General features: G+C 41.4%; 1 protein-coding gene across 1 annotated transcript in view; it reads right to left on the minus strand.

Moving 5' to 3' along the window:
* The window catches only part of LOC146625784 (uncharacterized), a 100,433-nt gene that overhangs the window by 45,846 nt on the left and 26,857 nt on the right, over nucleotides 1–27,730 (minus strand). Inside the window, exons 7-11 of the mRNA XM_085362208.1 lie at nucleotides 26,692–26,834; nucleotides 26,438–26,541; nucleotides 21,878–22,013; nucleotides 11,119–11,238; nucleotides 4,381–4,551 (exon numbers count right to left, since the gene is read on the minus strand). Of these exons, the coding sequence (XP_085218334.1) occupies nucleotides 4,381–4,551; nucleotides 11,119–11,238; nucleotides 21,878–22,013; nucleotides 26,438–26,541; nucleotides 26,692–26,834 (674 nt within the window). The remainder of the gene's footprint in view (nucleotides 1–4,380; nucleotides 4,552–11,118; nucleotides 11,239–21,877; nucleotides 22,014–26,437; nucleotides 26,542–26,691; nucleotides 26,835–27,730) is intronic.

Raw genomic sequence — 27,730 nt, forward strand, 5'->3', positions numbered from 1 at the left:
ATTTTTCTTCTGTACGTGTTCACCGACTTCCTACCTCGCCACGGTCTTTTTCTCATTGAGGTTGGTGAGAACGGCCAGGTTTGGGTGTCGAGCCAAAAAGTTTCTTTTTAACTCTGGGATATTTTTGCGATGGCTTATTAACATTTTAAAGATGTTAAGTTGTTCTTTTAACCTTTCTATGACTGAAACGTGAATCTGATCATCTCCAAAACAAAAAACAAAATCAGCGGCCAGTATTTGGGAGTTGAAGACCGAGAGGAATAGGATGCTCTAAATTAATTAACCTTTTTTAAATTGACATGAAGGCAAGATTGTATTACTTGATATCTAATCCTGTCTTGTGAGTGATTTTACCACAATATCACTGACAATGCTGACAATAACAATAAGAAAGAAGAAATGCTATGTCTCGATCTAATTTTAACAGCTTATTTGTTATAGTTGAAGCAGACAAGTTTTCACTTCCAATTTGTAAGAGCCTTTCTTTTGGAATTGAGTCAAATGCTCGCTCTCCGTTTCTCTTTCCCTCCCCACCTGCTGTCTGTCATCCATGATCTAGGGATCGTTTTGACCAGAGTTGAGGGCTTGTTTGTAACTGTCCAGGGGGATTGATGGAGTTAACTTGGCTCTTTGGCCTCTCACCTCTGGCTGTCAGTGGCCAGGCTCACCAGACGCACTAAACCTGAGCTATGGCAAGTGAAGAAGAAGAAGGAAGAAAAAAAGCCCTGTGTATACACACCGCTATCCACGCACCAGTTAAATCACACAGGAGCATTCATGTAAACACTTCGAAGAAGAAAAAAAAACTGACCAAAGCTTTTATTCATCTTACAAATACAAGTCATTCCACTTACCCATAGCAAACACTGCACACTCTCTTCCTGCCAATTGTTAAACCATAGCTTGATTTATCTTTGAGTGCGTGCGCGTGCATGAATTCCCAATGTGAGCGTGTGATAGGCAGAATGGATGTTGATAAACACCGGAGGACGTCGTGTCAAAACAGACAACTTGTCAAAACGACACGCTAACTAGGTCAATCACAAAGTTTAAGGAGAAACTTTGGAGTGGAGCTTTGGTTTATGCATATCTCTACCTGGATGTCTATGTGTGTGTGATAAGCTCCTGAACGAATCTGCAGGAGGGGACCTCCAATATCGAAGGTATTTTTAAATCAATGAGCTCTTAAGTGCATCCCAGTCTCAATGTGTTCACACATAACGCACGCACACAACACTCGGCGTAGATAGAATCCCCACTGACAGGCAATGACAAGATAAAGAGAGGGAGGAAAAAAAAGAGGTGCGCAGGTGGGGGGGGGACAACGACAGGAGGGGGAGAAATAATATTTGAACAGTTGGGGGTGGGTGGGGTAGTGAAGAGGGTGGTGGGGATGAAACAGAGATGTGGCAAGGCAAGAAAAGAAATGAGCAATAAGTGAGATCAAGAGAGAAAGCAAGGCGAGAGAGAGCGAGAAAAAAATCTGTAAGCTTTTCTGACAGTTGTAAAGCGCTGTGACCAGGACCCACGTCTGTCCCTGTCCAACCTTGAAGGCTCGAACAACTTTAGTCAACGCCGCTTACCTTCCACTGTACTGCTCCTACTCCGTTCTTTTGTTTGCTTTCACCTCTTTTTCCACTTTAAATAGGAGGGCATCTGAATTAGTTTTCCAAAAGTGCTTCATACACAACTTGTGCGTCCTTGCATTTTAAACTAAAGTCCAAGTGAGGAAGCTGAGGACACACTAGGCAGGAGAGTTAGCAGCAGATTAAAAATAAATAGGATTATAGTGCACACATCTGTTTTGAAACACAGCTTCATTTACTGTTCTTTAGTCTCCGCGCGCATAGAGTGAGATATTTTAAGATTTAGAGTAAAGGATCTGAAAGGTCGTGCCTCACATATAGCTCTATGGCGAGATTTTGTGGCTTTTACTGTCCAGCAAAATTGAACGTGAATCCTCAAGTCAAGAAATCCCCCGTTCTGCTTCCTGTGCACATTTGTGATCTGTGATCTTTAAAGAAGAGTTTGTGTGCGTGTGTGTCTTTTGGTCCTGGGAAGGTGAAGTAGATCATTTCTACAAAAAAAGCCGCTTGTGATGTTAATGATTTTATTATTGACACAAGGTGGTGGTGATGGTGGGTGGGGAGGGGGAGGGAGAGACAAGACTTCAACCTCATGTCTCAGTCGCAACAACATGTGGCTGTTCACATGATGTTGATGATGATGTGCGAGTTAGTTAGAAAAAAAGGATTCGGGATTAAAAAGGTAGGAAATTAAAGGGATTAAGGAGGAAGTTGTGCCCGTCCGATTCCTGACAAGCCTGGCTTCATCAAAAGGGTGTGTTTTTAATAAGGCTCTAAATTTAAGACTGGACATTTACATAAAAAAGGGCACACATCTGCTTTTATTTGACAAATTTCCTGTGTCATATATGTTGTGTTAGTCACAAAAAAATTAAAAAATACAGTAAAAAAATGTCAACAGCAAACCGTAGCTGTCCTGCAAACATCAGTATCAGTGTTTGGTGAAATGTTGTTTTAACAGAAAAAAAATGATACCGCAGGGAGAGGAAAAAAGATTTAAACAGATGTTTCAGTGGTTTCTTATATAAATCTAATATAAATGCCGTGTCCACGCTGACTTCCCAAGAATTTCGGATAATTACGATTTTAAAGTGACTAGAGTACTTGTTCTCTGCAGCGAGAGCAGACTGCGTTCTCTTTTTATTCGAAGGAAAGAAGTGCAACTGTAAGTGAGAGGGCGAGCGAGTGCAAGAGAGAGTGAATCAGCAGAGTACATTTAAGATGAAGGAGAGAGTGTTGACAGTATTTGTTCAGCTGTGCTAATGTTTGGACATTTAGAGCCGCAGCGAAAAGAAAAAAAAAACACTTAATGCAAAGTTCTCCGTTTCATTTAGATTTGAGAGGGAGCAGGGGCGCTCGCTCGCGTTCCCGCACACCTACTGCAGCCACCGTCCACACAACGACGGAATGAAGTGTGCATGAGGGAATGCAAAGCTGCAAGTGTGTGTGCCCTTGTGTGGGTGTGCGAGAGAGGGCTTGTAATACATCAGAGAAAACCAGTTTTTGTGCATAAAGCAAGGCCAGATGTGAAGCAGAAACCAGATCCCTGAGAGCTGTGGTCCATCCTTTGACTTAACCAGCACAAACATAAAAGACTTAAACACACCCACACGTATACATGTGCACACAGTTGCACGTGCACAGGTAACTGCATGAAATGTATGTGCGCGACAAAACACATGAGCACAAAACCGTTTTAGAAATTATTTAAAACTCTCCTGTATGTGACAGCTTAGCTTCGGTGACTTGTTTTCAAGGAGCTGAACTTCAGTGCAGCTGCTTTCATTGTGAAAATGAACTCCTGTGCACCCCCTAATTAAATTTCTTAAATTTACCCAAACTCCCATATAACATGAGCTACAGAGGAGCATTTTTAAATGGGCACTCTAATAAATGGCTGACTACTGTAACAATAGACTCGCGGATAGCCAGCAAAATTCTGAACTTAACCTTCACCCTAAAAAATACGTTGAAAAAGCGTATTGTCAGTGAAGAGGCATCCCAGTGACAAGGACCGAACCTCATGTGCTGTGTTCTGTTTTTTTACAATTCCGAGCCCTTGAAATTTCCCAACGGCTTTGGGAAAGGTATCTTTGCAACCTGGTTAATTGAAGGTTAAACACAAACCACTAAGCACTAACATATGCTTTTGGTGTATCGCATAAAGGGCAGAGCAGGACAAAAAAAACAGGTCTTAGAAGCAATGTAGCACGTGACCACGTGATTTCCCAGCTTCGCCACAATCCCAGCAGTAGTGAAGCTGAAATCCCATTTTAGCGGAACAATCAAAATTTTTGCCAAGTCTGTCTTCATCAAAAGTATGTGTTTTTAATAAGGCTCTAAATATCAGAACATCCTATTACCCATTATCTAAAACCTTATTATCAGCACTATTGTAGAAATAGACAATGCCTGTCACAGTGAATATTACATTTGAAAATTTCATATTTAAATGAATCCCTCACCTACGCGACCCATCTTATCAGTCCCATTGTGGGGAAAGACAATGCATTACATTAAAGTGAATATTATATTTAATCTCCCATCCAGTAGAAATTTCGTATCTCTAGATTAACCATTTTTCTTCCAACGTGCCCGCTTTCTGTAGAAACTCTTGCTTTAATGGTGAGGTGGAAAACTCGCCTTTAACGTACCAATTGTCAACAATTTGAGGGGGAAAAACACGCACACGCTTCGGTTTAATTGTAAAACGACAAAGTCAAACAAAGCAAAGATTTTACAAGAATTCACATTTTAATATTTGAATTAAGACCTTGGAGACGAAGCTGATTACCTTCTTTTCACTGGTGCGACGCTCGAGAGCTAATTCCAGCTGTAGACGTCCAACCTCTTTGCTCGCATGGTGCAGCTGGCCTAAGATCTGCTGTCTGTCTGCATTCAGGTTGGTGGTGGTCTGATTCAGGGCATTCGTGATATCACTTAACATACCTTCACTTATTCGTAACTGCAAGGTTAGCAGAGACAGGAAGAAAGGCAAGGATGATGATCTGAAAGTACTGTTTGAGGTTAGGACCTTTAAGCCCACCGACAGACAAAAAGAAAGCTGTGGTGGACCAAAACGCAAGGAGAAGAATGAGCGACCCATTGCAAGAAAATACAAATAAGAGAGGTGGGAGATGAAAGTAAAATTTAGAGACGTTTGCTTCTGTTTTTTCTCCGTACAAGTGAAAGGGAACATCACAAAGGCTTTGTGCCAGGCTAGGGACCCCTACAATTACCGCTTTGACTCGGGACCAATAAAACTGCTTGACTACTCGTCATAAAGTTGTAGGACGCTAACCGGAGCAGTGCTTCTAAAACCTGGAGGCAGAGCTCTCACTGTGTTGTGATCCTTTTGTATCTCCTCTACATCAGATGCATCAAAAAGCTTTTCATTAAAAGAAAAAAAAAAAGCATCACATGATGTTTAGCTGGGCCACGGCCCCTTTTCTTTGTAACATACAAAATCACGCTGGCAACAGAAAGCAACCTGTTTATTTTCAGACACTTACTTAAACCTTTGACACCGCAAATTTTCAAACTCGGCCCCAGAACATCAGTAACATGATGAAATGAAAATACAGTGTTACACTTATCGCATTTAAGCTGCTGGCGCCTTCTGAATACACCAGTGATGTCAAAAAGGTAATAAGGAAATTAAGTTAGTGTTAGAAAAGTAAGGGCATAAAGTCGGCATCTAAGGGCCCGCTGTTTTTATGTCGAATGTATTTCATTTAGCTGGCTGACAGGCACCCACCATGCTAAAACACTAAGGAGCAGACAAATGACTTGGTTTGGCCAAGGACACAGTAAATAGGTTAATTTAAGCCTAAAACACATCACTGCCACGCGCCACTCTGATATACCTAGAGGGGTGAGAGGGGGAGGAGGAAAAGAAGAAGAGAGAATGAAACAGAGAGGGAGCGAGAATAAAAATAAAGAGAGGGAGAGAGAGGACAGTGAGAGAAACCTAAAGGCCATTCCATTCATCATGCGTACGACTCTTTAATGTTCACATTCATTACCACTGATTCTCATTGGGGCAAAAGAGAGAGAGAGGCTGGACAAGGGAGATGAGAGAGGAAAAAGACAACAAAGGAAGCAAAAAAAAAAAAGAATGATCTGAAGAAAAATAATTAATAGAAAAGAAAATCAAGCCAACATTTAACCCCTCCCCCCATCTTGTTCCTTCTAATGGCTAAGTGATATTCACACAAACATGCTTCTTTAATGTACGAGGCTACCCTCTGCGGAGCTAAGATGGTGGGGATGAGTTATTAAATATGGAGAGAGGGCAAGAGAGGAAAGGCGGAGGAGGAGGGGAAGAAGGACTGATGATTAACTGTGAAGGAAGTAAAAAATGAGGAGAATTCCCCGATGTACCTCGCTGGATTTGATTTAGAGAACGATGCCCAGTTCTGCTCCTTGTTTAAGAAGATCTCCTCTCCTCTGTGTGCGAGCGTGTGAAAGACAGAGCGCGCTTACCCACTGTGCTCTGCCGTGTGGCTGGGCTGTCTTTGAGGATGGCATTCTAGTTTTCTCCTTTATGACAAATGTTCTCTTCAGAGACTTCTATGTGACTCGCAAACTAACCACATCCTGGGCGAGGGGCTTCGCATGAGCCTCCTCAGCTTGGAGGTTTTCTACCTGCAAATAAAAAAGTGCTCAGAGGCACCCTTTCGCCTCAATCGAAGATTTCCCGTAGCGTTTGCGAAACTACCAACAAGATGTGGTGGTTTCAGTTACAGAAGATAAACAAGATGTTCGTTTCAAGTAGTGCTGACACTTTGTGGATTTTTATTTTTATTTTATATTTGTTTGAGCAACCGGGTCAGGATTTCTGGAAAGATTGTGCTGAGTTGTATTTCTGTAATGTATTTTTTGGCTCTTTAAGCACGACTTTTAAGTGCTGTTTGCATTCATTACATTCAAGAGAGGGCAGGCATTTCTACAGCCAATATTCCCAGTGATTGGTAACTTACACCATATAAATAGCAGTACGGGCCAGAGATGTCATGATCCCTGGCTTTTTGTGCCAGGTTTTTGAGTTGCGTCTTCTGGTTTATTATTTAGTTGGGCTTCTTTACTCTACTTAAGCGCCTACATTTTGAGTTATGATTTCCTCATTTTTGTTCTATGTATATTTATGTTTTAGCTCATTAGTTAGCATTTGTGCTTAGTTCCCACACTGTCTAATGTAGAACGTTGTGTGTTTCTTTGTGTTTAGTTTTGGGGTTGTGAATTCTTAAGTTATAGATTAATGGCAGGTTTTTCCGTTACTTTATGGTTTTAGTTCTTTCTGTATTTCATATTTTTCAGCTGTCCCTCTGTCTCGCTCTGTGTTTATGCCTTGGTCCCCTTGTGTTGCCTTTTTCTGTTCATCTTGTTAAGTAGTAATATTCAGATTAGTATTGGTCTTCTTTGGCTATTCCCTGATGTGCCTTCAGCATGTGCTCTTCTGCTTCCTTGTGTTTTCTTGTGTTGTTGTAGTTCTCTGGGTTATGTTTTCGTTTGGATGTCTAGTAGCAGGTTTGGGCTTTTATCAGCTTTTATTATTCTGCCTTGAGTCTTTTGCATTTGGATCTGCCACCTTGGATCCACCTTGGATCTGGTCAGAGGACCCGGTGGCGCCAGTGTCCGGCAGCCTCGCCTCTGTCAGTGCGCCCCAGGGTGGCTGTGGCTACAATGTAGCTTGCCATCACCAGTGTGTGAATGTGTGTGTGAATGGGTGGATGACTGGTTGTGTAAAGCGCTTTGGGGTCCTTAGGGACTAGTAAAGCGCTATACAAATACAGGCCATTTACCATTTACCTTCACACTACAATCCATAGCCTATTGTAGCACGAAGGAATTTCATCAACTTGAACTTGGGGTGAACTGTCTCTTTACCAGCAATTTATGATTTCATTCATATGGACAGCCAATTTAGGATTTAGCTAACTTACCTAGCAGGCATGTCTTTTTGACTGTGGGAAAAATCTGAATCTGAGAAACCTTGGCAAGCACCAGGAGAACATGCAAACGCCACATAGAGTTTGCATGTTCCTGGAGACCAGGAGAAGCAAAACTGCTAATCACTGCACCACAGTGCCGCTCTAAGTAACTGTTGGTGTGTGCGGTGTGCGTTACTGCACATGAATTTGCGCTTGAGCAATTACTGATACAAAAAGACCAATAATTTCAGAGGACGCAGACAGTGGGTGAACTCCTCACCCCAAACATGAATGTGAGTGTGTGTGGGCCCGTGGTTCAGATCCCACTTAAATCAAAGCCTCTATTCATTGGGACTCTGTTAAATGGTCCTGTGTTAGATTAGCAAGGAAGCTCCGCAGAGAGTCACAGCAAACACACTTTGAGATACCATACCATACCTTTGTATGCACGTGCACGCACTAGTCGAAACGCCTGCATATTTTTATTTCTATCAAACTGGATGATATAAGATCAGGTCATAACAAGATGCAGATATAACCACAAAAAAAATATGGAGCTAAAGACACACTCAAAGTGAACACGGCCACCAGGAGCAGACTGTGGTTAGGGGCATGTGTCTTGGCGCAGTCACAACCTACCTCTGCCTCCTTAAGTGAGCCTCCCAGAAACACTTCCTAGCATTAATATGTCCCACCCAACACAGTGCAACAGTGAGTTAAAGGTGGTCATCAATGCAGTTAAATTATCTACAGCTTTGCTAATGGATGGTAACAATTATAAGCAATGGGCCACCCAGTATTATTGCAATAATGAATTAAAATCTCTTTTTTATCTGGATTATTCGCCCCAGTTTTTTGTGTGACTATTGGGAAATAAGTTTTACAAAAACTAGGACAATAACGTGTTCATTTCATCGCTTCAACCAAGTTCAACATATTACACCAGAGAGCAAAAGTTCTTTATGTTAAACCATCTACGGCGCAAGAGGGATTTCAAATGAAAAATGGACATTTGGCAAAAGAGCACATTTTTACACATTTTAAATATTATTGCCATCAATGTTAAACCAAGTAAAAGCAATAAGATCTAATTAAAAGTCAGCTTCTGTAAATGTTTTACTATACTTACTTATGACTGCAATCCGGACTGTACGACAATAGCCATATTTCACATGCAAGACACAATTAAAGGCAGTGTTCTGTGTCAGCTTAGTTACTAGACAAAGTCTTCGCTAATATCCAATATTAAAACTCAAGAAATATAACGTTTTAAAGGCTTATATACCGGTGATAGGGTGCAAAAGAAGCTTGGATTCATGGTAAAGTGCCCAGGAGCCAAAAGGAAGAGCGATGTAAAGTGACTGATAGTCTTTATTCCTGTTATCTAGTGCCAACATCATGGTGTTTTTTGCTCTTGTGAACAAGTAGAGACTGAGTATTATTTTTGCAGCAGCAATCAAGCCTTTCTTGGAAACGAAGTCACATTTACCTTGGAAAAACATCCAAATTTGAGTTACTCACAGGGCTACAAACAAGGTAATTCAAAAAGCCTATGTTGTCACATCTAATTTGTTATGAGTCTGTATAACAGGATGTTGACATTTTCTTATTCCCACTCACTGCGGGTCAGGCCTGTTGATCCAGCTAATTAAAGATCTCAGTGTCTGCCAAAATCCCTCCTATAGCTCAAGGTCTTTACAGGTCTGACTTTCTCCATAATATTGTTACATAATTAATACATTAGGGTCATTTTTTCCCCATCTCCAAATCTGCCACCATCAGAGATGATTAAAAGTTCCCATGTGGTCTCTGTGAAGTCTTAATTCTCCAGCAGAGGAGTATAGGACCTTGGCTGAGAGTCCGGAAGAAAGAATATCAGATTTGTGATTTTATTTCAAATGAGTGCTTAAGCCCTGGACTTTCATATTAGTAGAGCTCCTATTGAGAGAGAAACCTCAATCTGATCAAGTCTCATTACTTTAGCAATCAAAGTTTCGCCCCTGGGGTCCTCCCCTCAACTCCTGCCTCCCACCTCCTCCCGTCTCCCGTCTTTTTTTTCTCCCCCTCTGCTCGCCATCATACATTTCTGCCACCAAGGCAGAGAAGAGGAGAAAGGGAGAATGGCTTGCGCAAATCCTTGATTGGCCAAAGTCTATCCTCCATCTAGGATTACAAATAGAAATGGAACATTTGAGGACAAAGGAAGGAGGGGTAAGATGGGAAGAGACAGAGAAGGAAGAAGGAGATAGATAGTGTGTTAGGGAGAGATGTGAGTTGCAGAGTTATGGGCACAGAGAAAGACAGAGAGAGAGAGAGAGGGTGGCTAATATAATTGAATTAAAAAGATGGAGCGGGGCCATTTCTAAGCAGGTGGGAGTGTGGAGTGAGAAAGAGCAGGCGAGATATTAACTTCTAATAAAAGAGAGATTAGAAAGTGGCTGGGAGGACTGCTCTGTCTTTACCTGTGGGAGTGACGGCCCCCACATAACCTTTCACTGCAATATGCACACTGATATTGGCCACCATATTATGAGCATGCTACACACAGACAGACGAATACATGAGCATTCACGCGCACACGCACATTTTTTACCTGAAATAACCACACACACACACACACACACACAGTACATACAGTATATATACACACATATATGCAGGAATATACGACATTTGATGAGACGTACAAGCGGGCGCACACACAGAGTGCATTATCAGCTCTCAAGCAGTGATCCAACAGGCAGCAGCTATCAGATAATGAAGACGCAGCTCTTTGGGAAGCTTCTGCCATACAGACAATTAATTAACTAATTGGTCTAATGAGCTTGTTAATGCCACGCTTTTTTTTGGCAGGCTGTGTGAATACATTAACGAGGCTAATTCAATTAAACAGGTGCAGATTTCACAGCTGCCTCTCTCATGAGCATGAACGCACACGAGCGCACACACACACACAAATCCTACAGGTGTTGTGTACATGCTCGCTTCATTTGACTCTGACGTCTTTCTCAGCGAAAACCTTGGCATTCGATCAAAAGCATAATGATATGCAGATCAAGTGGTGTGTACTTGTGTGTGTGTGTGTGTGTACGTCAGTCAGTGCTTGTGCCTCAATGGGCCGGTGTTCCTTTGAATCAGAAGTACAGCTCAATAAGCTCTACTAGCAATGGTAATCTGTATAATTGAAAGGGTATAAAATAAGTGGGTGGAAAAGTGATTGAAGCGCTAGGATGGCGTAGTTAAATTAGCTAACAGAATCCCAGGGGTCAACCAATAATGTTAGCCAAGGGTTCACAGTGCAATGCAATTCATTTACTCAAAAGCTTTTCAGTACTGTATGTTTATTTGTGTACTTATGTGTTTGACCAAAAAAGACTATGACCCACGTGTTAAAAACACTAAGCATGTCTTCTCTTGAAGTTACTCTTTCCCATTTCTTGGCAGCCTTCGCTCACAAATGCTCTTACAGCGAAGCAGCAATTCATTATAGATAAATAGGACTCATTCATTGAAGAATCTGTAAAATGTCTTTAAATTTTATACAAACATAAAAGAAGCATTTGAAGTATGTGCTTGTGTACCCTTTGCGTGCATTTTACCTTTTGCCTCGTTCCATTCAGCTCGTCAGTTAGTTGCTTAATCCTCGTCTCTTTCTCCTCCACCATTCTCTTGAAACGATTGCGGAGCTTGTCTTTCAAATGCACCATTTTGGCCTTGGTCTGGAGCAGAAAGAACAGTATTATTTAGTCATTGTCATAAACTGGAGTCAAAGTGTTAGTCAGTTTACTTTTAACGTTGCTTCTATCGTTGTTAAAATTGATCGAGAGAAGCAGTTATGAGCAAAAGTGTTGTAGATTTTTTAAAAAGAATCAAAATAAAGTTTTAGATTCCTGCAAAATGTCACACTATGATTTCGTCACAGTGATTTTCTTGCTCTGCACACACATTAATATGTTTATACACTTAGATTACATTATAATGTACATGCAAGCATTGAGACTGCCTCAAGGCTAAGCTCATGCACAAATGCAAACAAACATTGGAGTGCTGGACTGATGACACTGGGCTTATCTAATGTGAGGTCAACAAGCGACTGTGCTTTTCTTGTGTGTGTGCAGTGTATATGCACGCTGATTTAATGGGTTGTTACACCGATACAACAGAAGTTCCCTCACAGGAAGACTAAAGCACTAAGATTCAAGCCAGAGTACGGTTCTGAACTTACCAGTGACTAATGCATTGCTAATCATTCAATATTTAATCCATACATGAAAAGAAAGAGCAGAAAGTTAGATTCCTTTACACTACCACACGATGGGAAATCACTAATTGCTGGAATATTTTGTAACTGGCAGAAATAGTGTTAACTAAACTTGCCGGGAGATGATACCACTGATTAATTTTCTCCAGCTTCATCATATCCACCCCTTTTCCCTATACATAAGTCTGCTTTCTCTCCCTCCCCCCAATCCCCTTCAGCCATTACTGAATACTAAATCAGACCCCCCCCCCTTTTTTTTTTTTTAATTTCCACACAACCTAGTTTCATTTTTCTCCTTGTGTCATTTAGCCTTGACATAGCATAGCATCTTATGCGTTAGGTATGGCTGATGTGAATTTATTGCTATTGTTATCTTTTTTCCATTTGCTGCTTGTCTGTCCAGCTGTATGCTATACATGGCTAAATCATTACCTGTGCATGTGGTACACATATTGATTCCCACCATTAGTAATTTGCAGTAAAATCTTGACAGTTCGACGTGCTAACACAGCTGTGTTTAAGAACCAAACAACACCAAAAGTGTTCTTTTCGTCAAAGCACAAATATCGCCAGAGGTATTTTGTGTAATGTTTGTTTCTTGTAGATAATAATGAAGTCTGTGTTTGAGAGTACACCATATGTATGTTTGTGTGTACATGTTAGCTAGGGAGAAGGGAAATAGAGGTGATTGTATACAGCTACAGTGTGTTTTCTGCTGATTTTTGCCATTGCATTCTGCTGCTTATGGACACATATTAAAGCTGTAGCTGCTACACAGTGAACTCCAAACACAGCTTGAAGTTTATACCACAAATGTAAACAAGATTCGTCTATGTACAGTAATGAATATTCCTATTATCCCTGAGTATATAAAATCCCAATGAGCAGTGATCTTAGCATCTTAGCTTTGGCTAAAACCTCTATGGGGGGGATTAAAACTTCCTTAATGCATGAAAAACCTTGTTTTGTGTGTGCAGATACTAAAGTGTCCATGTGTAACTGCAAATAAAATCTCATTCTCTTTAACAATCTCAGTAGCCCACACCAAAAAAATCTCCCTTTTTGTTCTTCTTCTTCTTCATCATCAATCCATACAACTGTTAAAAATCAAAACAACAAAAGCTGAGCAGAAACCGTAACATGCACAATTTGTGCGTGCTCACTGGGTTTTGTCAGCGCGAATAAATATTCATTTATTCTTATGTTTGTCGACAACGCTTTTCTATCCTACCACTAGGCTTCTTTGTCCTGCACTCAGAGAACTTGGGCTGCTCTAAGGTTCTGGGTTTTCTTCTCTTAAGTTGTTGTGTCTTCCTGTCATCATATTACTTCTCATCACCTGCTTGCATAGCCTGGAACCTCGCCCTGGAAACTGGAGAAGTGGGAAGTGATTTGGAAAAATGAGGGCAATAAAAAAAAAAGCACAGGGATGAATGGAGAGATGTGATATAAGGTTATATGCTAACCCAATCAGCAGGCTGCTGTTTGCCGACAGTATAATCAACATATCGGCCTAATGTCATTACAGCTATATGAGAAATAATATTGCGTGAAATGATATTGTGCGGCGCACGCGTGTCTGTGCGGCACACACATGAACTAGCTCCCACGTCCAGATGTATGTAGCCCCCAGCACTTCTTTGGCACAAAAAGACACAAAGATGCAAAATCGTGCATGAATGCAGACATGGCGCAAAAGACTGTCCGTATCGAAAAAACAATTTCAGGATGATTCATTAATTGATCACCTGATGGTTTTCATTGATTACATAAAAAAATACAATTATAATATTATTTCATCCCACTGGTAATTCATTTTTCAAGATTTTAAACAGTAAAACCAAATTTATCAGGAAAAATAGATCACTTCAAATTTAATTACTGTTTTTATTTCATGTGCACAGCATGCGCACGTGTATATATTTGTACAGTCACACAAAAAGGATGCCCACTGGCTCTGACACAAAAGGATATTAGTTAGTATGTGGCTTCCATATCCTGAATGCATGAGCTGCTGATGGCCTCTATTGATGGACACTGGCGTGAAGCCATCACTCAAGTTATGGAGCTTTAATTGGAGACAGCATAAAACGATAAACCAAGAAACATGCATGGCTGAACAGCCCAATGTAAACCATTAATCATAGCATAGGCAAAGACAAGTGGCCGCCGCATACACACGTGTGAGCAGCTGCAGCGGTGCACGCAGACTGCTCTCGCACCACACACCTTGCATATGTGTGCATGAAACACACGCACACACACACACACACACAGAGCAGAGACAAGAGACCCAGTCACATATTCTCATGATAGATGACCCATTTAACTTTGATTTCTGAGAGAAATGAGCTTGCCAGTGATACAGGGTTACCACACACACACACACACACACACACACACACACACAGAGGCGCATACACTTACTCACTCATTCATGATATACATTGATACTAAACATGGGTTACATATATGAAGTCACACAATGCATTCAGTTTATATGCAAATAAGAGTTTGCTTTATTTTGCAGACCAGTGTGCAGTCCCTCTCTCCCACATGTGCGCGCGCACACACACACACACACACACACACACACACACACACACACACACACACACACACACACACACACACACACACTTACTCTGCCTCATATTTGCATGTAAAGCCTTATAATATGGGGCTGATTTGTGATGTAAGCAAGAAGTAAATCGTTCAGCTCTGTCTATCATACCTCTGCTCTCCTTTCAAATATGACTACTCTCTCTTACTCTCTCTCTCACACACACACATACAGAAACTAACACAAAAAGACAGACATATGATGTGTTTTCATAACATTTGATGGTGTTTTTTTAAATATTATATTATATTTTTTACCTAACAGCTGTAATGCTTGGGAAACAAGTCACCAGTGTCAGCACTAAAAGTTAGTCCCAAACAAGTTAAACAGTGCGTCTCAAATCTTTTTAAACAGCTGAAATTGAATTGCCTTGAAGCTCTTTTATTACTTAACCGCTGCGGCTAATTAACACTGACTTCCACATGCAACCTGGCGATGAAAAATCAGAGAAATCCTGGGACAGTTACAGATCTAGGCGAGGGGGGGAGTGTTTATTAGATAGCAACGGGAGTGGGTAGAGATGTGATTAATTTGAAGAGGGAAGGCTGCATTGAGGAATTTCCTGAAAAGATGAATCCTCACATTTAAAGGGAATATGAGAAGTGACTGCTGCTCTGACTGAAGCAAGAAGGCTATTCTTCCAAATGGGAGAGAAAAGAAGAACTAAGGAAGCCCAAGGTCTCAGTGTCAGTGGGTTGATCAATTCAGTAGGCTGACATGAAACCGGAGGAAGACAGAGATGACAAATATTTCATATTTATTTCTTTTTTTAACTTAAAAAAATTGAATTATTTACCTCATGTGCCTGCTGTCAAATACTCAAACATTTCTTTCTCACCTTTTATACAATGACTAATTATCTCTAATTATATTGTTGCAGTCCAGGCCTTTTCACATTTGGTCCTTGATTGCAAATGCTAAAATTCGACTACACCTTACTACAGCTGCTGTCCAGTGACATATGAGACAGTGTTGATATTTAGACAGATGGATGGTATAAATAGAGGGATAAAAACCTATCAAATGCACACAAACATATAACATGTGCACACACACACACATACACAAACGCACGTTCCATACAGCAGGCTGCAGCCCCTCAGCGCTCCTCTGTCCTCACATGCTTGGTTTCCCCATCTAATTGCTGCCATTCGTCAGTGTGTGTGCGTGTGTTTTGTGTGTGTGCACATGTGTGTGTGTGTGTGTGTGCGTCTGAATTCATACACTCCTGTACTTTGTGTTTTTTGTGTTCCCTTCATAATTTTGTCTGTGTGCATTTACAAACAAGCACGGTGAAAAGAGAGAAAGTAGCATCATCAGACAGACAGGTAAGACTGGGAAAAGAGAAAGGGAGAAAGACAGAAAGATACAGAGGCAGACACACACACACACACAGAGCTGTCACAGTGCCATAGGGCATACAAAACCTGTCAGCGTTTAAAACTACCGGCTTGTACCCTGCCTTGCCAATTGGAATTAGTCTCACATCATATGCCATTTTCTTTGTCAAAAGCAACAGCTATTTTATTCTTACTACAACTAAACACAACAGTTTAAATACAATCAGAATCACTTCACTAAGTACCATAAAAGTCGGCATATTTGTTATTTCCCGAGTCAGTTTTCGCATGGTTCAGAGATTAAGAATTTGATTGTGCATATAAGAAATGCCGTTGCACACAGTGAGGCACGTTAAGCAACAAGGAATAGAAAAATGCACAAATGAAACAAAAGGCCATAAATGAATACAAATCGATATTTGAGATCACTGGCTAAGAAGCTTCCAAATAATACTTGAATACTTTCTTTTTTTGATTGAAGCGAATAAAAAAAAATCGAAGTGCCTGAAACATGCTAATTGCAACGTAACTTGATATGTGATGTTGACATGTTGACATTTTTGTATATAAACAACTGAGACTGATTGCACTCCTTTGTGCAATCATGAAAATATGTGCTGAAGAGTAGAGCTGTTTATGTTCCGTATGGCCAGTGTGTGTCTGTGAAATTATATGACAGTGTCTCTCTCTCTCTCGCATGCTTTCTCTCTTTCCCTTTATATTTAATAAGAAGGTCAACATTATTATGTGTTTTTTTCCCCTTTCACGTGTGTGTGTGTGTGTGTGGGTGGGTGGGTGGGTGAGGGGGGGTGTTCAACATGATAATTTGTCAGTTTATGTTGTGAGGGGGTAAACAGATAAGCAATCCACAGCACAATCCTTCATCCTGCTCTGATTATAAATCAGCTGGAGCTCTCAGAAGCAATCAGCAAGAGCAATCTGCAGCCGGCACAGACACCTTATCAATCAGAGGGGGCCATCACACTGTCACACTCACACGCGCGCACATAAACTCCCATATTTGTACGGTCCTGCACCCGCACTCACCTACGCATACACTTCGACATAGAGACAGGTATGCCCCAATTGTAATTCTGCATCCCTACCCTGCAGTCTCTTCTTTTAAAACTTCCATCTCTGTTCTTTTACGCCTCTCGTGAAACAGGATCACAACAAGTGAGTCGCAACAAGAGTTTCATCCAGCCAGCTGCCTGGCGGCCACAGAACCGTGCCTAGCGAGACACATCACTCCTAATTACAGTCTGATATTAATAACAGAGAAAAATATTAATCTTGGAGGTAAACACTAAGCCGCTTAAAGGAAAATTGCAAATAAATCAGATTATCTTATAGGAATATCCTCCAAATAGGCCAGGGGGGTAATGAGAAACCTAGGCCCAACCTCTCCCTCGCTCCCGCCTTCTCTCTCTCTTTGTCATTTCCCACTCCCCATTCTCTTGCAGGATTGAAAAAGGTGTGACTGCGTGTACGTGTCTGGGTGTGTGTTTGTGAGCACGTCTGTGTATTTATAAAGCCGCAGTATGATCCACCGCCCCAATCCCACCCCACCAACTCCACCACCACTGGTGTCACCTGCCTTCTTCTTCTCTCTTACCGAATACTGCTGTATTCATTTTTCACCTCCAATTTTATTTGGGTTGGGGTATGGTGGGGAGGGGTGTGAGGGGGGCGCCGCCGAGCAGATTCAATTAGGTTCTGTGATTGGGCCGCTGGCATTCAACGAGGTCATGGAAAGGTTAAGGAATTCAGTGGCACAAACATGATTATAGCTCTGTAGCATTTGATCAGAAGTAAGGTTTGTCACGTCAAAGTGGAGCTCCTCTGTTTCTTGCACCGGGACCATCAGTTTAGCCAGAGTGTTATGTGAGAACGGCTCCAAGTGCTGGTTTAGCCGATTCGTCCAGTGAATGCTAATTGCATGCTGAAGACGATGAATAAACAGCATGTTTGGAGATATATACAAAGATATACAGCAGGATTTATGCATAACTCTGTCTTAGAAATGCAAAAAATCCTTGAACTCAAGAAAGTTTCATTGTTCTATCCCAAATGTGAAGCATGTGAAGTATAATTTTAGGCTGTTTTGCTGCCTCGAGTACTACAGAACTTTTCATTACTGAGGGGAAAATGAAGGAAGTCCAAGTCTATCACAATATGTTACAGGATAGAGCTGCTCAACAGTTAAAGCTCAAGCTAGATGCTGGGTGAGGCAAAAGGACAAGGAAATAAATTGGCAACTTAACAGCTCAGTTTCTGAGCAGCCCACTCAGAACCAAAGCCTTGAACAATATTGTGGACAACTTCAAGTAATCTGGTCACATTGGACAAGAAAATGGCTGAGGTGAAGCATACGGTAAATAGTCCAAATGTTGTGTGGGACCCCAAACCCTGTTTTTTGTGGCTGTTGCTATACTTGGAAGTTGAACTGGTTATTAAATTTTTTTATTAAATTTTCCTTATTTACAGTGTAGCTTGATTTGTATTTATTAAACATGCCCATCAGGGATTAGTTTAAAGATGAGAACCAGTAGAATTGTTTGTGTGTTAGCACATTTGGTTTGTGTTCTTTTGGCTCAAATGAGATTCATGTCACCTTTTTGAAATGTTTTTAATGAAAGCCAGCCCATTTCAAAGGGTTCACTGTTCATTGTCACTGCACAAAAGTGCATGTAAGATGTCCTCCAAATAAAGATTAATATGGAATATCAATATTTGTTGCTAATGCCCCTATCATGCTTCAGATAGGACAGACCCAGGACAAACTTGAGAGGTAATGTCTCTCATCTGGACTGGGAATGCTTCTGTGTCTCCCCCAAGAAAAACAGGTGAGGTAGAGACTGAGATTGGAGCATCTCAGACTGCTGCACCAGAGACTTGGACCTGGATGGATGCATGTTCCTACTGTCTAAAATCCATTAAAGTCTTTTGGAAATGTACAGTCATGTGAAAAAAAAAGTTTTCGGGGGTAAATAGTAGCCAGGTGCATCAGTGCTTTTAGTACTCCAGTAAAGTAAAAAAGCACTACATAAGATGTGGTTCATTTACCATTTACCACTTGATTAACTGATCATCAGTTGCTTTAATAAAAACATATATTTGGGAAGTTTGCTGGTCTGGAGCACTCAGATGCATGTTAACACAAAGCTATAATCCTCCCAGCAGTGGACCTCCCAGCAAAATCACCCCAATGTCAAACCATGCAACACTCTGGAAAACAGCAAAAAACCCAAAAGCTACTTCTCTACAGGCCCCATTTAACATGTGAAATGATAATGTTCATTTCAGTACAATAAAAAGACTGAACAAGTATGGCTTGTTTAGAAGGACTGCCAGGAGAAAGCCTCTTCTCCTGGCAGTCCTTCCATGGCAAAACATGGCAGTAGGTTTGCAAAGTTACATCTCAACAAATCACCAGACTTCTGGAACAATGTGTTTTGGACAGATGAGATCCAAGTGGAGTTGTACACAGTGCCATGTTTGGCCAAAAGCAATCAGCCTATCAGGCCAAACACCTAATAGGGGTGACCACAGGCTTTTGGCTTGTTTTGGAACCACATGATCTGGGCACCTTGCAGGTGGTAACTATGAACTCCTCTGTATTGCAATGTATTCTATAGGCAAATGTTAAGCCTTTTGTTTAATAGCTAAACCCGGGTGAAATTGAGTCATGCAACAGAACAGTGACAGCAGCAAATCTGCACAAATTGGCAGAAAAAAGGCCCAGTCAAAGTCGTCAACCTGACTAAAATGCTGTGGCAGGACCAAAACTGAGCTGTGCATAAACAAATCACTGCAAATGCACTGAAGCAACATTGTAAAGATGAATGGGCCAAAATTCATACACAATGATGTGAGAGACTAATTAAGTAACACAAAAAAACATTCATTCAAGATACATCTGATAACGGTGACTCTTCCCAGGACTTCATAGAGTACTGTGAAAACTTTTCCACGTGGCTTTGGGGGTGTTTCAACTCGGAGTCCACTCCAAGAGTAACAAGATCAGACACATTTCAGACACACCTGATTTTTGACCACTGAGACTGAAAATTGAGTTTTCTCTGGGTGCAGGTTTCATATTTACTTGCAGTTTATTGTCTTACCTTTGCTAGCTTTGGGTATTGAAAACTACTTGGTTAGGTTTAGGAAAGCTCTGCTCATCAAAAAGCGAAAGAGAGTCTCAGCACATGTGTGCACAGACGTTGCATGCTGCAAAGATAATAAGCATGAAAAGAGACAGAACGAATGTCCACAGAAACATTCATTTGCACTTTCTATTTTTTTCTGTGTGTGTGGGGGGGGCACTCCACACACACACACACGCGCGCACACACACACACACACTTTCTCTCACATGCACTCACATACACATATTTAGAGAGTAGCAGAGTAATAAAGCCCACCCTTGCAGTGAAATTAAAGCTAGTCAATGACACTGCCTGCTGAGTACACACTAAATCATTTTTATACTCAGATGAAACAACCAACATAATACTAGCTCGGCACGTGTATCTAATATCACCTGGAGACTCAGAAAAAAATAAATAAAACAAACAAAAAACAAAAACAACTAATCAAATGCCATATTGGATGTGTCAGATTCATGTCAGTACAAAAGATTAATACTAAATATAGGAAATATGGTACAATGGGAGTATGAGATCTTTTTATATTCAAAATGACCAGGCAGAGAGCACATTATGAGATATTGGATTGATAAACAGGCTGTGATGCTGTTGTTCAGTGAGTATAATAGAACTATGACGCTACTCCTGGGTAACCAAAGATTGCAATATGATTTTAATGTGTTTTATAGACACAAGCCCTTCAGTGAGAGGAAATTATGTCAATAAATAAGCAGACTCACATTTTAAAACAAAGGGAATCATAGTCAGTGAAATATGTGCACATATATTATGGTGTTTGGTTATCAAATATGATACACAATACGGTCATGCGTCAACACACACACACATATTCTGACAATAGTACTTGGTGAGCTCTCAACCCTGAGGTTCTGTGAGTGTTAGCGACACATGCTTGTTTTTTATGGTCTTTACCATATGTTTGCTATTTCCATAGCTTCAACTCGAACTTATACACTGCTCAGAAAACATGAAAGGAACACTTTTTTATCAGAGTCAGTAAAACTTCTGGGATATTGATCTGGTCAGTTAAGTAGCAGAGGGGGTTGTTAACCAGTTTGGTGTAAATACAATTAACAACATGTGCAGTTAGAGGGGCAACAATGAGACAACCCTTAAACCACAAATAGTTTTTAAAGGTCCAAGTCATTGACATTTTTTCCCTGCATCTTTTCTGACTGTTTTTTCACTACTTTTGGCTAACGTCAGTGTCACTACTGGTAACATGAGTTGGTGCCTGGACCCTACAGAGCTTGCACAGGTAGTCCAATTCCTCCAGGATGGCACGTCAATATGTGTCATAGCCACAAGGCTTGTTGTGTCTTCCAAAACGCATGTAGGAGATTCCAGGACACAGGCAGTTACTTTAGGAGCGCTGTAAAGCTTTAGAAGGTGCTTAGCCCATCAGCAGGACCGGTATCTGCTCCTTTTGTACAATGAGGAACAGGATGAGCACTGACGGAGCAACAAAGAACCTCCAGCAGCCCACTGGTGTAAATGTCTCTGACCAAACAATCAGAAACAGACCTCATGAGGGTGGCCTGGGGGTCCAATGTCCTTTAGTAGGTCCTGTGCTCACTGCCTGGCACCGTGGAACATGATTGGCATTTGCCATAGAATACCAGAATTGGCAAGTCCACCACTGGCACCCTCTAATTTTCACAGATCGAAGCACTGAATACATGTGATAGACGTGAAAGGCTCTGGAGAAGTCGTAGAGAACGTTATGCTGCCTGTTCATCGTTCAGTATGAGCGGTTTGGTGGTGAGGAATGGATGAACGCACAGATATCTACAGGTTAGACAACAGCACACTGTCTGCCATTGGGTATCGGGATGAAATCCTTAGACTCACTGTCAGACATGCTGGTGCAGTGGGTTCTGGGTTCCTCCTAGTTCACGATGCCCAGCATTATGTGGCAAGAATATGCAGGCAGTTCCTGGAGGATGAAGGAACTGATACCCTCACCTGAGCTAAATGCAGCACCTCTGGGATATTATGTTTTGGTCCATCCAACGCTGTCAGGTTGTACCTCCGACTGTCAAGGAGCTCAGTGATGCCCTGGTCCAGATCTGGGAGAAGATCCCTCAGGACAGCATCCGTCCTTTCAATAGGAGCATGGTCCAGTTTTGTCAGACATGAATACAAGCACCAATTACTGAGTACCATTTTGAGGTGCTCACAAGAAATTTCAACAAAATCGACTCACTCACTGCATCATTTTTTCACTTTGATTTTCCAGATGTCTTTGAATTCAGCCCTCTGTATGTTGATCATTTTTATTTCCATCAAACAATTGATTCTTTCATTCATAACACATTACCCAGTCCATATCAGTATAGATAACCAGCATGATCTTTCCCATTGAGATCTGATGTGTTTTCAAAGTGTTCCTTTAATTTTTTGAGCAGTGCGTATTAAACGTGTTATAGAATGAAAATGCAAAAGTAAAAAGTACATAAAAATTTCAACAGTTAATTTTTTTGATCAAACAAACTTACAGTGGTTTTCTAAACATTTACATATTTCTTTTCACTCTGACCGGATTTTGCCCAGAAATAAACATGACAGTGTGTGTCAGTTTTCTCATGTCAATCATCTGTCTCACATAAATCACTAGAAGCCACATCCCTTAGTGAGATTTCCCATCTGCTAATGTCTGTCACTTCAGGTTGCAGTCAATAGACCTGTTTGGTACACCCGTCCCTTGGTGGGGTCTAATTGCCCATTGCAACCCTCAAATGTGTCCTACACTCTGCAACTCTTGAGAACCTCCACCAGCACCACCGCCTCCACTACGAAATCCCCATTCCATTCTCAAGATGGGTATTTACATGCCCCACACCGTGGAGAGCAAACAAGCTCATTTAAAAGTTCACATGCTAATGTGTGACATTTAATCCAAACTTTACACGGGGAAAAGGACACGCTACAATAGATTTTGATTCCTTTCTTGTCCCTGAATCTCATCATCTTTTGCCTTCCATATTTATGAGTTGAAAAGGCGGGACACCTTGGTGGAGAGTAGGGGAAGGGATAGGGAGTTGACTGTTTGAAAAGTGGGCTGGGTTAGTGGTGATAATCCAGAGTTCTTTGTTGATAGTGCTCATATGCACAATTTATTGACTGCTCATCCTACTTAAAGCCACAGTTTATAAATCCACCAAATAGCTCCTAAGTTTCCTGCTTCATGTGTATGTGATATTTAATAACTGCAATATTACTAATTAAATCTATTTAATTAATGATTTAATTAATTTTTCATCAGCGTTAGGTGTCTACAGGTTTCTAATTTTTAGCGAGCAACTCCTTGGTTTAACTAATCGCAGTGACAACTGTTTGTAATATCGGCTTATCGAGTTAATTCCATAAATTGGCCAAGTCACAAAGTGAAACTGTTAGAAGTTGTCTGGTAAATGTACTCTGAGAGGAAGCGTCTGCACACTCAGCCAAAAACAATTTTCAAGAGATACACCACTCTGTGCTGTTTTGATATTTCAAAGGGGTGGAAAGAGTGGAAAGTGGAAAAACCAAATGGTTAGCCAAAGGGGCTGCGACTAAGAGGGGTAGTAGTTTCCGCGTATGCGTGTGTGAGCTACATTCTTGGTTCCACCAGCTGGCTGGCTGACACACATCCACATGCACTCGATATTACTGTACATTCCCATGAAGATTTATGACTAATCTAGATTTTATTTGTAGATGCTGAGTATTTAAATCTTAAATCCCGAGTTAGTTCCTCTGTGTGTGTGTGTGTGTGTGTGTGTGTGTATGTGTTGTGTGCACGTGCATGCATGTGTGTGTCTGTTTATGATTTCACAGAAGTGGGTCAAGTGAGCAGAAAGACCTAAAGACACAAATGGATCTAAAATGTGAATTTTCTGAGGCAGACAAAAAGATTTGTGATGTCCAAATAGTCCGCTCGTTTTTGTGTGAGTGCATGCGGATGTCTCTTTCTCTCTCTTTCTCCCACACACGCACTCACACACACATACTCGGATCGACCCGGACAGGCCAGGGATGAGCACACCCCATCTGATCTGTGGCCCGTTCATTCATTAGACCCATGCTCTCCCCTATTGATTTCAGCTTAAGTAATGAGAAAGCTTATCCAAAAATCTTTAGCATTTGGGCTCCAACTTAAGGGAATCAATGGGGCCATTTCCCATTTTGAACAGCACATACGCAGTGGTTTTATGTATGGTGAACGGGACAAATCCTGATGCTGATAAATCAATAAGCCTTTTTGTCAATGGACGGGCATGCTTGCACTCACACATACATGCATATGCGGACACACTTGGCTGATAAATGGTATTTTTGAGGCAATTAAAGTGAGCTGTAAACATATGAAGGCCAATCAATTGGTCAGTGAGGTCTATTATCAAGGCTTTAACACTGATTTAGAAGGGGCTTTAAGTGTGGCACAGTCACTTGTGCAGATCAGCACCTGCATAGATCAGTGCTGCTCTGTGCTAAGCTGCTCATACAACAAGAAAGTATGTGGCTCACCTCTAAAGACTGAAATAAAGAGAAAGAGGAGACTTAGCATTGCTGTATGACATGCAAAATACTTTTTTTTTGTTTTGCTGCTTATGAAGTATTTTAAAGAAATGCCACCGTCAAGTAACACCCTAATTGTAACCCTCACTTTGCACTTTCCCTCTCTTTAAAAATTGGATCTTGCATCGTATTGAAATAAGATAAGTGGAGAGGAGTAGCTGTTTGCTTAACAATTCTATTTTAGCAGGGACAGAGAAGCTTGTTAGGAAGAAAACTAACACATCAGCGCTGCCCCTCAACAACCCATCCCCCAATGCTTCTACTGCGGTAAAGGTGAGACACACGTGTTAGCAAAGTTAACCTACAGACAACATTTCTCTGAGGTAATTGGTTCTGCATTAATATTCATTTGACTTTGCATTTAGTGACTATGGCTCCCTTCACTGCTTTGATGCACTGTGCCTATGTCCCCTGGTACATCACACAACATTAACCCTATAGCTCTGATTATGATTTCAGCCATATATGCATATTTATCCTTGCTACCTGAAATGCAAGCGATTCGATGCTCGACCAAAACCCCTCTTTTCTTCCAGCGTGCACTGGACCTGTCTCTTAATTTATAATTTGAAGTGTATAACATGTCCAGTTCTTTTATCCCCCCCACTTTTTCACTGTGGTTGATCGGGTGCGTGTGCATGCGTTTTGCTGAGGCATGACATTTCAATTGTGCATCCAATCAAATTGGAAAAGAGGCGGTAAGGAAGGTTGGGGAATGATAAGGGGTGCGGGGGTGTAGTGAGGGTTGCAGACCAACCGTTACCATGGTGAATCATTTCTGTCAAAACCACCAAGGTCACAACTGCTGACCTGCAGCGTTATGGGACTTTGGAATAGCATACTGTAAATGGACACAAGGATTTCTCTCTTTCTTTCCTTCTTTACACATTTTGTCCTTACTTTGCATTTTTTCTCTCTCATTATCTTTGTGTACATTTCTCCTTTTCTTTTTCTTTTTTTGCTACTTGAAAAAAAACAAAAAGGCTTCTTGTTTTGCCTTTCTTTATTACTTTCATATTTAAGATTGACTAATTGTACCATTATGAGACTTTTGGTGTTACTGAATCCATTATGCATGGCCTGTGCTGGCAGTGGGTCTGAACACAGCCTGTTTTCAGTCATTATAATTCAGTTTGCTAACACACAGGCATTGTGCTAGTGTAGGGTTAGGGGAGATGGTATGATAAAATATTGAGGGCGAGCAAGGCAGCTGCAGATGCTAGCTGTCATGTGTGAGCGAATGAATGTTATGACAAGCATGTTTAAACATTCATGCGGGGAGGATAGTTTAGGAGGGCTTTTCATTAACACCAATATGTCTTCGTCTCCCCGGTGCAGACACTGCTGGTGGAAGCATGACAACAACAGGGAGGAGAGGAATTAACATCTCGAGAGGAAACTGCCACATATACAGAGAGAAGTAGAAACAATCAGTCCTGTGCGAGAGCACACACAGGCATACACATTTAACACTGGCTGACTCAACCAACTCTAACAGACAACTTTCTCTTATTTACCAGGACAGCTGTGTAACTGTAACATCGTGTTCAGGGCTGATCAAGTAGGTGGAAAACTTCAGTAGTTTCTCACATCAACCACAACAACAGAAATTATTTTGTTCAAATTAAGACTGAGAACGAGGGGGGAGTCCGCTAGGGGGCGCGTTATGGAGTAGACGCGCAAACCACGAGGTCCCATTTATCTGTTAAATTACTTTATGGTTCACCTATTGTGGCCCAATTCAGAGATTTCTTAAGCTCTATTAAGAAAGTCAGCATTGTTTTAGCTGTTGTTCTTTCCGTCTTTTTGACTTATCTCGAAGTGAAATGCCTCCTAAGCAGTCTGCTAAAGGAGTGCAGGCTAGCTGCTCAGGGACCGCTAGCAAAACTACCGTTGACCCAGCGACACTGCTAGCTTTCCGCGACATTGTCAAAGAAGTGATTCAAGAGGAAAATGACAACCTACGGGACGAAATTAAACGAGCCATTTCGCCCATCCAAACCACTCTTGACGAATGTACTGAGAAGTTGGGCGAACACGAAGAAGGCTTGAATAATCTGGACAAGCGGCTAGAAGTTATGGAGACATGTTTCGCAGATCTGAGTAACCAATACAAGAAGTTGCTGCTGAAAACTGACGACTTGGAGAATCGGGGAAGACGATGCAACTTGCGTATATTAGGAGTGCCGGAGGGAGCCGAACAAGGGAATCCCACTAACTTTGTTGCTGATCTGTTGCACGTTGTACTGGGTGGTCCCGGCGGTTTGGAGCAGGCTCCGATCCTGGACAGAGCTCACCGGGCTGCGGTTGCGCTGCCCACGGAGGGAGGGCGACCGCGGCCGTTCATTGTTCGCATTCATTACTACCAGGAGAAGGAGCGGATACAGCGCTTAGCCAGACAGAAAGGCCGGCTGGAGTTTCAAGGGAAGCAGATCTTCATCTTTCCTGACTACAGCGCCGACCTGGCCAGACGCCGGGCTGCTTTCAGCGAGGTGAAGGGACTACTACGGAAAAAAGACGGAGTTCGCTACGGTCTTCTTTATCCTGCCCGGCTTCGGATCTCGTTTAATGGAGAAACACAGGTATTCGACTCTCCTAAAGCAGTGAAAGATTTCATTGACTCCAAGTTTGAGTCATCTCCCGAATGACATTTCATAAGAACCACCGGGACTTTCATACCATCGTGACTTTCATACCATCGTGACTATATTTTTGTCAATCAATAAACGGACGATCTTTGGTTTAGCTTAGTTTCATGTTCAATGTTCATTTAGAAATCTCAGATGTTGGTGAGTTTGCCCTTGTTTCCTGGGAGGTTAAATATATTCCAGTACTTGTCACTTAAAAGGGACTCCGGGGTCAGCTTTGATGAGAAGTGAAACAGGTCCGTTTTTCGGTTACGGGTAAATGCGACGTGGGAGTTTTTCTCTTTCCTTCTCTTAATTATTTTACTCTATTGTGTTGGACTTTGTGACTTTCTAATTTGAATATATTTTGGACTACATGTGTGATTCATAGTTCAGATGCTTCTGCTCATGTGGGGCTGTGGTTATGAATAAGGTGAATGGGACTCTTAATAGAAGCAGGGGAGCTTTGGGAAATTGGTGTGTGTCGTTTGGGGACAACACTGAACACGGGGAGGTGGGTGGGAGGGACTTATCTACTTTTTCTTTTTCTTTTGTTTTTTTTTCTTTTTTGTTGTATATTATTTGCTCAGATTATTGTTAACAACAACATTTCAGTGTGCACTCATGATAG

Source organism: Diplotaxodon limnothrissa, linkage group LG9 (genome assembly GCF_057381915.1).
Source record: "Diplotaxodon limnothrissa isolate DT_005_m linkage group LG9, D_limnothrissa_male_GT1.1, whole genome shotgun sequence".
Classification (NCBI taxonomy): Eukaryota; Metazoa; Chordata; class Actinopteri; order Cichliformes; family Cichlidae; genus Diplotaxodon; species Diplotaxodon limnothrissa.